At 43.8% G+C, this 16,127-nt stretch overlaps 1 protein-coding gene across 4 annotated transcripts in view; it reads left to right on the forward strand.

The window, feature by feature from the left end:
• Window positions 1-15,684: 15,684 nt before the first annotated feature.
• Txlng (taxilin gamma) overlaps window positions 15,685-16,127 on the forward strand; it is a 48,895-nt gene continuing 48,452 nt past the window's right edge. For 2 of the 4 annotated variants that reach the window (NM_001398782.1, NM_001037187.3), the window contains exon 1: window positions 15,765-15,901. In NM_001398782.1, coding sequence (NP_001385711.1) covers window positions 15,791-15,901 — 111 coding nt within the window. In that variant the 5' untranslated portion in view covers window positions 15,765-15,790. Of the gene's footprint in view, window positions 15,902-16,127 lie in introns of all 4 variants that reach the window. The other 2 variants (XM_063279938.1, XM_063279937.1) reach the window with 2 other exon arrangements.

The raw sequence follows: 16,127 nt of genomic DNA on the forward strand, positions 1-16,127 counted from the left end.
GGTCCCTTTGTGTCCAGAGCCACCAAAATGGGACGGTAGAGAATGGGATCAGATGCAAAGCTTTCTGGGCTGCATGGACATTCATGATGGTCTCTGCATGGTACTCATGGGTTCCATGAGAGAAATTCAGCCAAGCCGCATTCATTCCAGACTTAATCATCTCCTTCAGCATCTCCATAGACCGGGAAGCAGGGCCAATGGTACAAATGATGCCAGTGTTGCTGGGCGTGCTCCAGGAAAGTAGGTGTCAGTCATGGCGGCATGGAACTGCTGGCTCTGAACTTGGCCATGAATGTTGACAAGACCCAAGGCTTCTACAACAAGGAAGATATGGTCATTGTGCCGGCCAGGTGGCGCCCTGGCTCTGGCTTCACCAACACCATGCATGTAGTGCCTGTACCTTGAGGACCTTCTGGAGCCCCTTTTCTAGCCCCCGTCCCTTCCCCTCCCCTGTCCTTTCCATTAATCCAGCAATGCTTGTAGTACTCACTCTGGACCATAGTGTGGCGCTGGTGGGCTGGGACACCAGGGAAAATTGATGTCTGAAACATACGATAGAGCCCAGCTATTTCTTTTAATTAATTAATTTATTTAATGCATGTGAATACACTGCAGCTAGTGTAGCTGTCTTCAGACACACCAGAAGAAGGCATCAGATCCCATTATGGATGGTTGTGAGCCACCATGTGGTTGCTGGGAGAGCAGTCAGTGCTCTTAACCTCTGAGTCATCGCTCCAGCCCCGAGACCAGGTAATTTTTATGGCCCTACCTGAGCCAAAGGTGAAGGAGGAATGCAGGATTGGAAACCCTCTGACTTTATCACAAAAGGGCAGCATCATCTCTGTGTACTATGCTCTTGTAGAAAGTTGTCCAGAGAATTCCCAGCCCTGGCCTGGAGTCAGGAGACAGCAAGAGCAGGGTTGAGGGCGTGGGGCCCAGGGTTCCGGTGTAGATGATTTTTGGCCCTGGCCCTAATTTGCTTTCCCAACAGCTTTGCCCCCCCCCAACCCCCCAGTGCATCCACTGCTGTCACGGCAGACACTCCATTCTCCACCTTGTATTCAGTGCAACCTTGTATTCAAGTCCTGTTGCGCTAGTGCCCACCTGACTGTCAATAAACAACAGCTGAAGCATAAATAAATAAATAAATAAATAAATAAATAAATAAATAAATGGAAAGTGAACCTGAGTTCGAATCCCCAGCTGGCTATAGCCATACCCTCCCCTCCCCGACATGTAACTTTAATTTTTTCAATGTCTACTTTTAATCATCATTAAACACTAAATTTTTAAACCCTTTAACCTCCCTTATAACTCACCACCCACCAGAGGTATTGGGAAAGAAAGTATATGGCGGAAGTGGACCTGTTTAGAAAGGTTCTTTGGAGCGATTCCCATCTGTATTGTCTGGAAATCAGCAGTTCAGCTCACAGGTTAGCAGCAGCAGCTTGATCCACTCACTTCACGGATATACCAGCAGTTCAGTTCAGTAGTAAACACAAATCAACAGTGGTGGTATGACCTAGCAGAGAGCCAGGCCTTAGCTTCAGCGCAAGTTAGCAGGAGGGACCAGGAGGGACACCAGGAGAAGTTCTCGACTATGTCTCTCTCAGGGAAGCAAAGACTAGAGACCAAGTGTCACACAAGCAAGCCAAGTTCAATCTCCATCACGAGCCTTCATGAGTCCTTTTATACTCCCTCCATGGGCCTTGCCTCACCTGTGTCTTGCCTCAGCATGTGAGTCTGTCTCAGCTGACATCACTCTGCCAGTCAGCTGAGTCTATGGAAGTGGCAAGAAACTGAGGTATATCACCAGACTGTGGAGTCCTGACAATGGAGCTCATCTATGCATTGTAGGGTAAACCAATACATGCATGTCCTTATGGAAGAATCCTTCATCACGTCTCCTTTCTTGTGCTTGCTTTAGCAGAACATCCTTTCTCCTGTGTCTGCTACAGTGAAACGTTCCTTTACGAGTCTGCCTTAGTCTTTCACCTGTGTCTACTTCAGTGCAACGTTCCTTCATGTGTTTACCCCAGCAAAGCGCCATCCAACACAACTGACTCTCCAAAGAACCCTTAAGTTTCCACTTCTCACATTCACACATTCACACATGCGCGTGTGCGCACACACACACACACATTATATATATATATGTATATATATATATGTATATATATATATATATATATGAATGATTGATAGGCCTGGCAAGATGGTAAACACACTTGCTAAACAAGCCTGATGACCTGAATCAAATCCCTGAAACCCATGGTGTAAAGAGAGAACCAATTCCCATAAGCTGTCCTTTGACCTCAACATATTTGCTGTGACACACACATGGCCACATATACAAAACACATCATACAGACACATACTAATGCAAGGATCCATGATTTGCTGAAGAATGACACCCGAGACTCAGATAGTATGTAAAGGCAAAGAGACATCACTGAGGTGAGGTGATACCTTCTGGGGAGTGTTTTCTGAGAGCACAAAGAAGCTGTGTTCCAGAGATAGCCAAGGTTGTACCTGCTGCAGCAGCTTTATTTGGTAATGTGTAAGAGTCACCCAGGTGATACTGGTTTTAAAGGTATAAGGGGGCCATGAAGAGCAGCTGAGACTTGACATTGTGAGAGGCCATGGAAGGCCATTGGTGAAGGTACAGCCTCACTTGCAGTTAATGGCCCAGGACTGAAGGGGTCATGCAAAGGAGTCGAGACTTGGCACTATGAAGAGAGCCTATAGAGGCTTACAGGTGCAGTCTAGTTGCAATGGAAACCCCAGTGTATTGGAGAGGCCAGTCCCATGGGATGACCACTAAGAACAGCAGCAGCAGTGGAGTGGATCAACCTGAGCTTAAAATGCTACAGAGGGCAGAGATGAAGAAGTGACACCAGCCCTTTGGAGGAGCCCAGATCATGTGTAGATTCCAGACATTGGAACAAGAAGCTGTGAAGCTGAAGTTGCCTTGGAGACCCCAAGATGTTCAAGATGCCAGAGCCATGGGCTATCTGCTGAGGAAAACTGCTAAGAGGAGAAAGAAGTGTATTGTAGTCAACAAGGATGAAAAAGGAGCTGGAGATCTGAAGACCGCTTTGACGTCAGAACTCAAGAGCAGTTTGGAGTTTGCGCGGCTGCTTTCCTCCCTTGCTTTGGGGTTATAGTTTAGTGATTGGATGAATCTCAGAAAAGACTTTGAACTTTGGACTTTTAATATTGCTGGGACTGCTGTAGACTATGGGGGCTTTGGAATTATTTTGCATTATGCTATGGGTAGGTACAGCCCCAATAGACTCATGTGTTTGAACAAGTCTATGGGTGCTAGGGAGTGGAATGTGATGGTTTGTATATGCTTGGCCCAGGGAGTGGCACTATTAGGAAGTGTGTGACCTTGTTGGAGTAGGTGTGTCACTGTGGGTGTGGGCTTAAAACCCTCATCCTAGCTGCCTGAAAGCCAGTCTTCCACTAGTAGCCTCTAGATGAAAATGTAGAACTCCCAGCTCCTCCTGCACCATGCCTGCCTGGATGCTGCCATGTTCCTGCCTTGATTATAATGGACTGAACCTCTGAACCTGTAAGTCAGCCCCAGTTAAATGCTGTCCTTGTAAGACTTGTCTTGGTCATGGTGTCTGTTTACAGCAAAAAAAAAAAAAAAGAAAGAAAGAAAGAAAAGAAAAAAAAAGAAAAAAAAAAGAAACCCTAAGACCCTAAGGCCCTTTCAGTAATGGGCCATCTCAAATCCTCGAGATGTTTCTGAGGCCCCTACACTAGCAGCTCCAGCCAGCTCTATGTCCTAGTAACACAGTGGAAATGGCCACCCTTTTAACCTGATTGTTTGGAGGTGCTAGGTGGTTGATGACATTCCCACCAGAGTAATAGGTCATTCTAGGTACAGGCTGAACTAGAACACAAAAATTCTCAGTCATTTACAAACCAGGCCATAAATGCATGGAGTAAGCCCCAAGGTACAAGCCCACCAAGCATTCTCTGGGGGCAGCATATGTCCTGCAACAGTAAGGGTTACAGTGCAGTTGCAGAGGTGGGAATTGTCTGGGGGTACCTTATTTCCAATGCAGACTTCTTGTCCAGTAACCAACAGTTCTGTGGTAGTCCGGTGGCAGAGGAGTTAAGAACTGGCAATCCAAACAGCCTTCTTGCTGGCCATTTTGAACTTGACGACAAGGTTGTTGCATCACCCTCTTGGAGGACACAGATAGTAAGGGGGCTAGTGGCTGGTGCAGCAAAGAGTAAGCAGCCGGCAAGCAGGATCAGAAGCATGGGAGCAAGCAATTTCAGAGGATCAACAGGGTATGGGGTGACCTTCCATCATTCCTGTGGACCTCAACTGTTGGGTCCTCTTTTCTAGCAGGCTTAATGTGGGAGTGGTGTGTATCCACGTCCTGATGCCGTCTGCCTTAACAGCCATAGGTGTGGTCGGGATCATGGTGTGAGGTCCTTTCCAGTGACGTTCCAGAGTCTTGTGGAGCCAGTTCAATGAGAAACCCAAGGTCACCCTTGGGTACTATATTACTGAAGCTTTCTCTAGAGCAATGGTTCTCTAGTAACATCTGCAGCTCTGCCATTTTCCACCCCTTCTCATCGCTTCCTCTCATGTTAAAGAGACAGAGGCAGATGAGTCCACCAGGGACTGGAGCGCTGCCGCTCAGATCAGACACTAACCACCCAGCCACCTGCCCTCTGCCGGGTATTGTGTGACTGCACCTCCTCCTCTTCCTTCTAGAGCAGTGGTTCTCAACCATCCTAATGCTTTGTTTGACCCTTTAATACAGTTCCTCATGTTGTGCTAAACCCACTCATAAAATTATTTTCATTACTACTTCATGGCTATAATTTTGCTATGGTTATGAATTGTAATGTAATGTATGTAGTTTTGGAGAGAGAGGTTTGTCAACAGACTGACAGAATGAGTATATATTGGGGGGTGGTCTGGAGGGATAGTTCAATGCTTAATACCCTAGTTCTTTTTTTTTTTTTTTTGGAGCTGAGGACCGAACCCAAGGCCTTGTGCTTGCTAGGCAAGCGCTCTACCACTGAGCTAAATCCCCAACCCCAATACCCTAGTTCTTATTCCCAGCACCTACATGGGGCCTCAGAACCATCCATAGCTCCAGTCCCAGGAGCTCTGACTCATGGTGCATAAATACACATGCAGGCAAGACACCTATACCTATTAAAAATATTCTTTTTTAAAATAGGGATGAGTATTCCATTGGCTTACATAACATGGTCTGGGTAGTCCAACACTAGTGGTCCTCACACTGAAGAGATACAATCTACTGCCTTAGTGATTCCAGTCTGGAGCTGAGGACAGGCCACTGGGCTTTAATTCATATTGCAAAGCCAAACAAGCTGAGTTCTAATGACAGGAGAGAGTGGCAGCAACAGAGGCAGAAGCAGCGGGAACAGGACTGACGACATTCTTGTCAGCAAAACATGAACAGGGTAGATGAATTCACCAGTCTAAATGCCAACAGGACAGATGAACTGGGCAGCAAGACGAAAAGGCAAAGAGGCAACAAAACAAAACAACAACAACCAAAAAAACAAAGCATCCTCTGCCTCAGACCATATTACACGTGGGCTGCTGACAGAAAGCACTCTCCACAATTAGGGTGGGCCTTCTCATGCCAATTAAGGCAATCAAGAAAATCTCTTTCAAGTGTGCCTAGAAGCTCCCTCATGGATGATTCTAGATCTTGTCATATTGACAATCAGTATTGACCATCACAACTACACTGTGAGCTTGAGGGCAACCTGGGCTACATGAGGCCTGGGATATAGGAGACCCCGTCTAAGAAACAAATGAAGATAATAACAACAACTGGGCTACATGAGACCCAGTCTTAATTTTTTGAAGAATAATTTAGGAGGAAGGAGCCTTAGATATGGAAGAGATTGAACATTGCAGCTTTCATCTAGATAGTACTAGTTGCATATTCAAAAAGCAGCTCAGTGAATAATTTTGCCCATGCCATTTCCTGGAATTTTACAGCTGGAGTCCAAGGCTTGCTCCAGCTCAAAAATGTTGCCTTTAGGTTTTCCTTTCTTTTTCTATTGGTATGTATTCATTATACTTACAGGTTCACAAACATATATTTAACAAGGCATCGTAATCCCAGCACTTGGGAGGCTGAGGCAGAACATGTGCCATGACTTTGAGGTTAGCCTCAGCTACATAGTGAGTTCCAGGTCAGCCTAAGCTACTGAGTAAGACCTTGTCTCAGAAGAAAATGAAGAGGGTCGGGACTGGCAACATTATCATTTCAATTTTTTTTAAAGTTCCGTTTTACAAAAAGAAAAGGGAAACAAACTGGCCAAGATGGCCCAGCGAGTAAAGGACTGGCCTGATGATCCGAGGCTAGTCCCTGGCACTCACACAGTGAGGGGCAGAAGCAACTCCTGAAAGTTTTCTTCTGACTTCTACACGAGTGCTCCCCACTCACAAAGAAATAAGTAAATGTAATTATAAAACTATGAATGGTATATTTTCATAAGGATGTTCTACATTTTGATCACATGCATCTCCCTTTTTCTTTCCTTTCCCATTCTCTTTCCGCAGAGACCCTGCCTTTACTTTCCTGTCACAAATATACAAATGATTATATATGCACATAATGTGTATAAGTATATATATATATATGTGCGTATGTGTATATGGGTAATATGTTGACTATAATGGTTCATACCTGTAATCTAAGCATTCAGGAGGCTAAGTGGATCCCTGTAAGTTTGAGGCCAACCTGAGCTACATAGTGGGTTAAATACATAAATAAAATATAGGATCTACATATAGGAGAAAACATAAGAGATTCTGTATGGGCTTAGTTTATTTCCATTAAGATGAGAATTTCCAGTTTAATACATTTTCCTGCAGACAACATATTTTCATTCTTTTTTAAAATGGCTAAGTGATTCTCCATTGTATGCACATGATCGCTGGTACCCAAGCACAGGTGGTGGCTATTTCTCACCAGGACACAAAATGCTTGCAGGTTTCCCACCCACAGAAACTAGAGGTCTTTTGATCCTCATATTCATGCTTATTCGTTTATGGAGGTGCACTGTGATGTCCTTTTTCTAAATGGTTAGAATAGTAAATTCTGTAATAAAAAAGATGGATTCATGCATGTGTGCTATTTGCTGGTGTGTATAAAGGACAAAGAGTAATGATGTGTTAATAATGGCTATGTCTTTTGATAAGCTTATAGGTGATCATTTCTTACTGTAGCTGCAATTCTTTTACTTATTATAGTTTCATAATAGGAATCAGCAACAAATCAGTTTCATGATGGAGCAAAAAAAAAAAGTAGAAAAGAGAAAATAAATGATAGTAGGAACGCATTCATGAAAATAAGCCAAAATTAGCCTCAATGGGTGAGGGATGGAAAAGCTTATCAGGAAAGCAAAGAGAGAAGGGGAGCTCTGGGTTTAATAATATTAGAGATTAGAAAATGTCACAGTTGCTGCTGGCTGCCTTTCCAGTATCATCAATTTTATATCTGTATATCTGAAAAACATTATGCTAAGTGAAAGAAACCAGACACAAAAGGTCACATATTGCATGATTCCATTTCTATGAAATATTCAGACTCTGTAAATCCATAGAGACAGAAATGCAGATTGGTGGTTGCCAAGGACTCGGGGTGGGGGCTGGGGGGAGGGGGGAGTGGGAGAAACTGCTTAATGGATTTTTATTTTAGAATGATGGAAATGTTTTGGGACTAGACAGAGATGGTGGTGACATAAAATTCTGAATATATTAAAGGCACTGAATGGTTCCCTAGAATGGTTAATTTTGTATTATGTAAATTTCACATCTCAGTAAATTTTTAAAAATTGGTTATGAGTCTCATACATTAAGTACATAAAAATATATACATATATATGTGCTTTCTCTTTCTGTGTATATATATATATCTAGATATTCTAGAGACAATAAGTTTGAAAATGGACTGGTTTGTCAGTATTATCAAAGAATTGTTGTAACAGATTTGATGATGACACTGGAAGAATGTCCCTCTGTTATTTTGGCCACTCAGACCCCTTCTCTGAGATGCCTGCCCAGGTTACCACAGGATCCAGCCATTAGGATTGGATGAGCTGGATGAGGGCGTGCCTCTAGGACACCTTGGTAAGTAACCACGAATGGTGGCAGCTCTTGGTTCTTAATTATTATTATTTTAATCCAAGACAGGGTTTTACTTTGCAGTTGAGTCTGGCCTGGGCTGGAACTTTTGATCCTTTTGCCTTAGCCTCTCAAGAACAGGGGTTAAGGGAATTTGTCACGTTATTGGGATCCCAACAGCTTCCACAGCCAGCAACTTCCCTGTGCTACTCAGTAAAAGCCAGGTTGGGATTCTGCTCTAACTCTCGTCTTACTTGCTGGCTTTTTCCCCCCACAGGAAGCTGGAATATCGGGAGAGACACTAGAGAGAAATGAGAAGGCAGGAAGAGGGGAAGGAGTTCCTTTCTGGGGTTTTGTGAGCATATGGGCAGTGGTTGTCACCTGGCTTTTGTGGGGATTAATTGTGATTTGCAGCTTTCCCCAGGATGAAGGTTCTAGAGAGTCAGTATTAACAGCACTTCCTTCAGAGAGGTCTGGGTCTCCACTCCTCCCTACCCAGTGCTAGAGTGAACCAAAGATTCTCAACACGCTAAGCAAAAACACTACCACAGAGCTAGCTACACTTCATTCCCCAAACTTAGCAGTTTTAATTAGTCCGCCCTCTCCTCTCCTCCTACAGTTCCATCGATAGTCCTTGTTTCTAGAAATTCCTGCACAGGAGCTACTTATTCTTTCTGTTTCTTTGCTCTGAGTTTTGAGACAGATTATTACTATGTAAATCAGGTTGGCCTAAAAACTGTGGCATTCTACCTGTCTTTGCTTCCTGAGTGCTAGGATTAGGGATGTGTGTTACCACACACCCAGGACTGTATATACTGATTAGCAAGCAGTTCATGGGGATTTTTTTTTCCATTGTCTTTTTATTTTTTTAATGCAGTTCAGGCTGGCCTTGGACTTCTTTTCTGATCCTCCTGCCTCCACCTTCCAAGTGCTGGGGTTACAGTATATTAATCTTTTCCACTCTTTTCATTTCTTGCCTCTCCCCATCTCTCTCTTTCAGGATCTCTTTAGAGTACTTGGCTCACTTTGAACTCAAGACAATGCTGCCTAAATCTCCCGGATACTGGGATTACAGGTTTAGTGAGAGATTATTGCAGAGAGAGAGAGAGAGAGAGAGAGAGAGAGAGAGAGAGAGAGAGAGAGAGTGCAGGTGGGCAAATATGGAGGCTAGAGGGCAACTTTTAGAAGTCAGTTCAGTCATTACATCATGGGTTCCAGGGATAGACTTCAGGTCACCAAGCTGGCATGGCAGGCCCTTTTACCTGCTGGGCTATCTCACTGTTCCTTTTTTTTTTTAAGGCAGAGCCTCACAAAGATCGAGTGGGTCTTGAACTTGAGATACAGAAGAGGATAAACTTGAACTCCTGATCTTCCTCTCTTTATCATTCCCCAACACTCCATGCTGGGAATCCAGGTTGGTACCTTCATACCTGGTTTGAGAACCCCTTATTCTAAAGAAAGCGGTGCCCAGTGCCCACTCAGTCACTGAGATGTGAGAGGTGCTCAGTGGGTGTTCAGTTAATGAATGTAAGCACAGAGCAGCTACCAACAACAACCTATGGTGAACTTGGAACTCAGGCTGCCTGAGGTGATACAGAGGAACATCACTGCCCAAAACAATCCAACAAGTCACAGGAAAGGGACTTGAGGAACGATGTTCTGGCCCTCATCTGAACAGATTTAGAAAATATGGTACCATTGAATCTTACTGATTCAGGGGACCCAGCTCTCTTTTTCTTATGTGTGAGGGGTGTGTATGTGTTTGTAGACCAGAGGACAACTTTGGGGTGCCATTCCTCCTTAGGTATCCTCATCTTGTTCTTTGAGTCAGTCTTTCACTTGAACCTGAGACTCACTGAGAAGGCTAGGCTGTGCCGCTTAGCCAGCGAGCTCCAGGATTCACCAGTCTCCTCCATCACTGGGTTTACTGACATGTGCTGTAAAGCTTGGCTTGCTTTATTTAGATTTAGTTTGTTTATATATATATATATATATATATATATATATATGTATATATATATGTATATATATGTGTGTGTGTGTGTGTGTGTGTGTGTGTGTGTGTGTGTGTGTTTTCCCTGTGAGTCTGTATCTGTATCACATCAGTGCCCGGTGCCCTTGGAGGTCCAGAGAGAGCATCAGGTCCCCAGGAACTCGAATTATGGATGATCGTGAGCTGGAAGCCCAACACATAATTCCTCTATAAAAACAGGAAATAGGGGCTGGGGATTTAGCTCAGTGGTAGAGCGCTTACCTAGGAAGCACAAGGCCCTGGGTTCGGTCCCCAGCTCCGAAAAAAAGAACCAAAAAAAAAAAAAAACCCAGGAAATGTTTTTAGTAGGTAAGTCATCTCTCTAGCCCAAACCTGGTTCTTCATAAGGATGTTGGGGATCAAACTCAGGTCCTGTGTTTGTGGGTTTGCATAGCAAGCACTTTATCAACTGAGCCATCGCCTCAGTTCTTCCTTTCCTCCTGCTCCTCTTCTCTGTCTTTCTTTTTCCTTTTCCTCATCTTTGAGACAGAGTCTTACTTTGAAGGCAGGACTGCCCTCAAATTTTGGGCAATGCTCTTGCTTCTGCCTCCAGAATACTAGTATTAAAGACATGTCTCACCATACCCAAGTAGAGGAAATCCTCTCCACTCCCCACTTTCTCAGCAAGTATGTGCTGAGAGCTTTCATTGTGCCTGGCATTTTGTAGGTATTGAGGATACATACACCCCATGCCCCATCTGAGCCCTCACTATCACAAGAAGTCCAGAATTTGTAACGAGCACCTGGGACACTCAGCCTGCGACTTGGGCTTCCTGGAGGGGAAATCTAAGTTACCCTTTTCCTCTGGGCAGCTATCAATTACCCAAGTCCTCAGATATGACATATAAATAGACAAAATCAGAACGAACAAAAATGGTTCCTTATTACTAACACATCTCACAGAATAGAAATCTCTATCTCTCTCTGTGGTCAAACCCACACAGCTAGCCCAACGCAATTTGATGAGAAGTTTAAAACTAGCTGGGTATGGCGGTACATGCCTTTAAAACCAGTGCTTGGAAGGCAGAGGCATGTTGATCACTCTGAGTTTGAGGCCAGCTCAGTTTACAAGTCAAGTTCCAGGCTAATCGGCCAGGACTACATAGGAAGATTCTTTATAAAGAAAGGAAGAAAGGAAGGAAGAAAGGAAGGAAGAAAGGAAGAAAGAAGACCAAAACAAATGGTAGGTATGGAGGTGTGGTGTGTTTCGTGGCTATAGTCATAGCACTTGGGAGGGGGAAGTAGGGATATTGTTGCCACTTTAAGCTAACTTGGACAATAGAGGGAGATGGTATATATTCAAATATATCTCTTTTTTTAATTTTTTTTTAAGATTTATTTATTTATTATATATATAAGTACACTGTAGCTGTCTTCAGATACACCAGAAGAGGGCATCGGATCTCTTTACAGATGGTTGTGAGCCACCATGTGGTTGCTGGGAATTGAACTCATGACCTCTGGAAGAGCAGTCGGGTGCTCTTAACCGCTGAGCCATCTCTCCAGCCCCCAAATTGAATTTTGGTTGTATTTTTTTTTTTGGTCTTTTTTTTTTTTTTCGGAGCTGGGGACTGAACCCAGGGCCTTGTGCTTCCTAGGCAAGCGCTCTACCACTGAGCTAAATCCCCAGCCAAATATATCTCAAAAGTTAAAACGTTAAAGAAAACCATGCAAAGAAGGATACCATAGTCTAAATCTCTTAATAGTCTTGCCTCCAGCTATGAATTCTGAGGGTTTCCACTGCCTAGAAATTCACTGCAGTAGCAACAGAATGCTCCCTCTGCAGTAGTGGTGAGTCTGTCTAGAGCACTTCATGGTTCCCAAAATGATGACTAGAATATCTGAAAGCTCAGAGCTGGGCTTCAAGTCACAGGAACAGTTTTGTGCTACATGCACAAGACTGTAATGAGTTTCTGAATGGGCCTGGGACATGGATCAGTAGTGGAGCCCTTGCTGGCAAGCAGAAGTCCTTCTGGGTTCCATCCTCACCACTGGGGGACAAAAGAAAAGAAACATTCAAGATTTATTTTATCATGATTAAAACTTTTTTTTATGAGTACTTACATGTGGGTGTGGGTGTGTGTCCCTGTAGTTAGCATGTGCATATGCATGCAGATGCCCTTGTAGGTCAAAAGAGAGTATGTGATGCTCTGGAAGTTTAGTTACAGGTAGTTGAGCGGCATGTTGTAGGTGCTGGGGACCTTACTCCAATCCTCTAAAGAGCCTCAAGCACTCTCAACTGCTGAGCTATCTCTTCAGCTCCCTCCCCAAAGAAAAACAATACAAGTAATAAATAAGGTCCTTGGAATAAATGGACTACTTACCGAGGTCCAGTCCTCAGTGAGCTAGGAGAGAATTCTGCCAAGCTTGCAAGCCTAAGTTTGCATGGCCTTTACCCTATTGTCAAGCAAATTTACAGGCTCCGTGCTCTAAACGGATACTTCCTGGAACAAAGGTGAAAACAATCAAGGAAGACTGCAAGGAGCACCCCTTAAAGACTCGGAAACAAAGACCGGAATGTGTTAGGCCTGGAATTCGAGCTCTCAATAGAATACATTAGCAGTCCAAGGCCAGCCTCAGTACCAGAGTGGGGGGGAGGAAACCCGAATTGGAAGGAAAGCAACTTGGGGTAAATGGGAAGTTTTGAAGGAAGGAAAGGGAAGGGAGACATTTTGTAATCAAATTATAATTTCAAAAATAAAAAAGAAGCCAAGTGGCAAATGCCTTCAATCTCAGCACTTAGGTGGCAGAGGCAGGCAGATCTTTGAGGTCTAGTCTAGGTCAGCCTGGTATCGGAAGTTCTGAGACAGCCAGAGCTACAGAGAGAACCTCCGGTCTCAAACAAAAAGATATCAAAACAAGTTGGTTTGATTCAGGAAGGGTGTGTGTGTGTGTGTGTGTGTGTGTGTGTGTGTGTGTGTGTGTGTACCTGGCAAACGCTATCTTTCTGTATAGTTTTATGTTATATTATTTCTGCTACAATGTATTTTTTTTGAGCCGAGGTCTCAAAATGTTACTTTATCATTTCTGCTTCTGCTACAGTGTATCCTTCACACACACACACACACACACACACACACACACACACACACACACACCCCAACACACCTCTTGAGCCCAGGTCTCAAGAAGTTACTTTATCATTTCTGCTACAGTGTATTCTTTTTTGAGTAGTGTGTGTGTGTGTGTGTGTGTGTGTGTGTGTGTGTGTGTGAGAGAGAGAGAGAGAGAGAGAGAGAGAGAGAGAGAGAGAGAGAGAGAGAGTCAGTCTTACTGTTAGAGGTCTGGTTGGCCTGGAACTTGGTATGTAGTTATTAGACACTGCTAGTCTTGAACGCACCAGACTGCCTGGTCTTGTTGTAACTATGTATACAAGGATGAGCCTGAATCTCTGATTCTCCTTTCTAGTTGTAATTTTCACTTCCCCAAAGCTGGGATTACAGGCATTTGTAACCATGCCTAGTTGACATACTCAACACCTGAAATCAGAAGTAACCATACTCTCAAATATTTTCCTGACTGGTGACTCAGGAAAAGAATTAACATATTGAGGAGTAATTTTCTTTCCTTTCTTTCTTTTTTCTTTTTGTTTTTTGAAATAGGGTTTCTCTATGTAGTTCAGCTGTCCCATTGCACACCAATGCAAGGCTTATTTTCTTATTTTCTTTTTTTTTTTTTTTTGACAGGGTCTTACTCTGCAATACTGGCTGGGCCTGGAACACATTAAGTAGGACAGACTAGCCTCAAACTCACAGAGATGCACCTGCCTGGGTTTCCTGAGTGCTGGTCTTAAAAACTTTCACCACCACACCAGGTTAAGGGGTAATTTTCTGACATCTGTTATAAATGTATTAACATGTTGTTCTGTGTAAACGAGATCTTTTTCCTAAGTCAAAAAAGAAAACTTTTCAGCTGGAGAGATGGCTCAGTGGTTAAGATTACTGACTGCTCTTCCAGAGGTCCTGAATTCAATTCCCCACAACCATATGGTGACTCACAACCATCTGTAATGGAATCTGATGCCCTCTTCTAGCGTGTCTGAAGATAGCTACAGTGTACTTACATACAGGAAATAAATAAGTCTTTAAAAAAATGTAATTTTGGTAGCTATGTTATTTTATTTAGTAGTATTTTTATGATTTAGTATAATTTAACTGTGGTACATTTTGTCACTCAAAGCCATGGAGAATTGTACTACTAATGTATTTATTCTAAGTCTTGCTGGGATAGCTTTCTTTTTAGAAGATGAAAAATGCAGTCTGGCTGTGTCTTGAACAATGCTTTTGTTTTGAAATCTCAAACCTGGACTGAGGTGTCTGAATAATGGTATTTTTCTTAAATTAATAGTTAAAATTAAGAATTTCTTCAACTGAACTGAGCTGGAGTGTAGTTCAGTGGTTGAGTTCTGGTGTTGCATGCATGGGATCCTTGGTTTGATGACAAGCACCACAAAACAAGAATAGAACAATTAAACATTAAAAATGCCAAAGCACACCAATACCAAAACCAACCCTATTTTCTCCTAAGAATTTGCTCAATTGAAATTTTCTATCACTCGAGTTATTTACGTTTTGGATCCTGCTATCATTGATTTGTGTTCAACTGTAGGAAAAGTATGTTTGCACAGATTTTCATAGTGAATTATTTCAAATAATGTTTGTCTAGATGTCTAGATTTTGTGATAGTCTGTGACTTCTAGACTCTAGACCACTGAGGATCTGGTTTCATTAAATAGAAAACAGGGGATATTTCTGTGAGTGACCTTCTCCAACATATCAAGAAAAAAATAACTGTTAGTAAACAGAGTTCATAATATTTTTAACTAGCAAAACATATGGTGGGAAAAGCAAGACATTTTCAACACGAATTAATCTTGAACTAAGTGTGGAGAACTGTGCTTGAAGCCAGAGCAGTTGAACAAAGGTGATTAGGCTTCCAGCCCAAAGGAACTCTGGACAGTTATACCTTGGTGAGAACTCTGGTAGAGAGGCTGTCTGTACTCTGGGCAAGTGTCCAATGTCTCAAATTCTGAGACTGCATCTCCCACCTCAAAAATAGCGAGGTTAGAGTCTCTTATTCCCAAATTATACTTGTACAGTTCTGAAGAGCAGCAATAAAAGCAAAACCACAAAAAAATGTGTCTCTAGTTCTATTCCTTCTCAAACTCTGGAAGATTTTAAAACTTTTCTTATAAGTTAATAATGACTGCTTTCCGGTACCGCGACATTTCCCCTCAGAGACTACAAGCCCCAGAAGGCTGCACACTCAGCACAGTGGGTACTCTTCCCCGCAACCTGGACGCTCCTATCCGGATCCTAGGCTGGACGCCTTGGCCGCACATTCTTCTGGGACTTGTAGTCTACTCCCTCTCCCAGTCCGCGCAGACTCCAGCGGCCTCTGCCTGCCCTTCGGCCCCAACAGAAGCCCAGCCCAAAATTCTATGCTCCCCACCCCCATCAAACTGCCTTCTTTCAGGAGCCAACCTCCTCCGGTCACGTGGAAAGACTCTCACGCTACGATTGGTTGGTGTGTAAAAGGGGCGGGGCCGAAACCCCTGAGAGGTTCCGTGCCTCTGGTCCAGCCGCTTGTTTGGCTGCTGCCGTCACCTCATGGCGACTCGGCTTGAGGAGGCAACGCGGGGAAGAGGCGGCGGTACTGAGGAGGCTATTGAGGGCGGACCGGGCGGACGGGGCGGACGGCGACGCAGCCCCCCGGAGAAGGTCAGTGGAGGAGACGCCTTCGTTGTGGTTGGGTCGCAGGGATGATTAGGTTACCCTTTTTGGGGTTCACCTCTTCACTTACCCCCTTTACCTTAAGCTGTGGGACGAACATCCGGCCCTTTCCCCCTTTCCTTTCAGAAGAGTGACGATAGTTGGGAGCAGGTGGGGGGGCGGTTTGAGAGTGAAATGGATCGGGTGAGAAGGGACGACGGTTGGGACTTGGGAA

The sequence above is a fragment of the Rattus norvegicus genome, chromosome X, assembly GCF_036323735.1.
Source record: "Rattus norvegicus strain BN/NHsdMcwi chromosome X, GRCr8, whole genome shotgun sequence".
Classification (NCBI taxonomy): domain Eukaryota; kingdom Metazoa; phylum Chordata; class Mammalia; order Rodentia; family Muridae; genus Rattus; species Rattus norvegicus.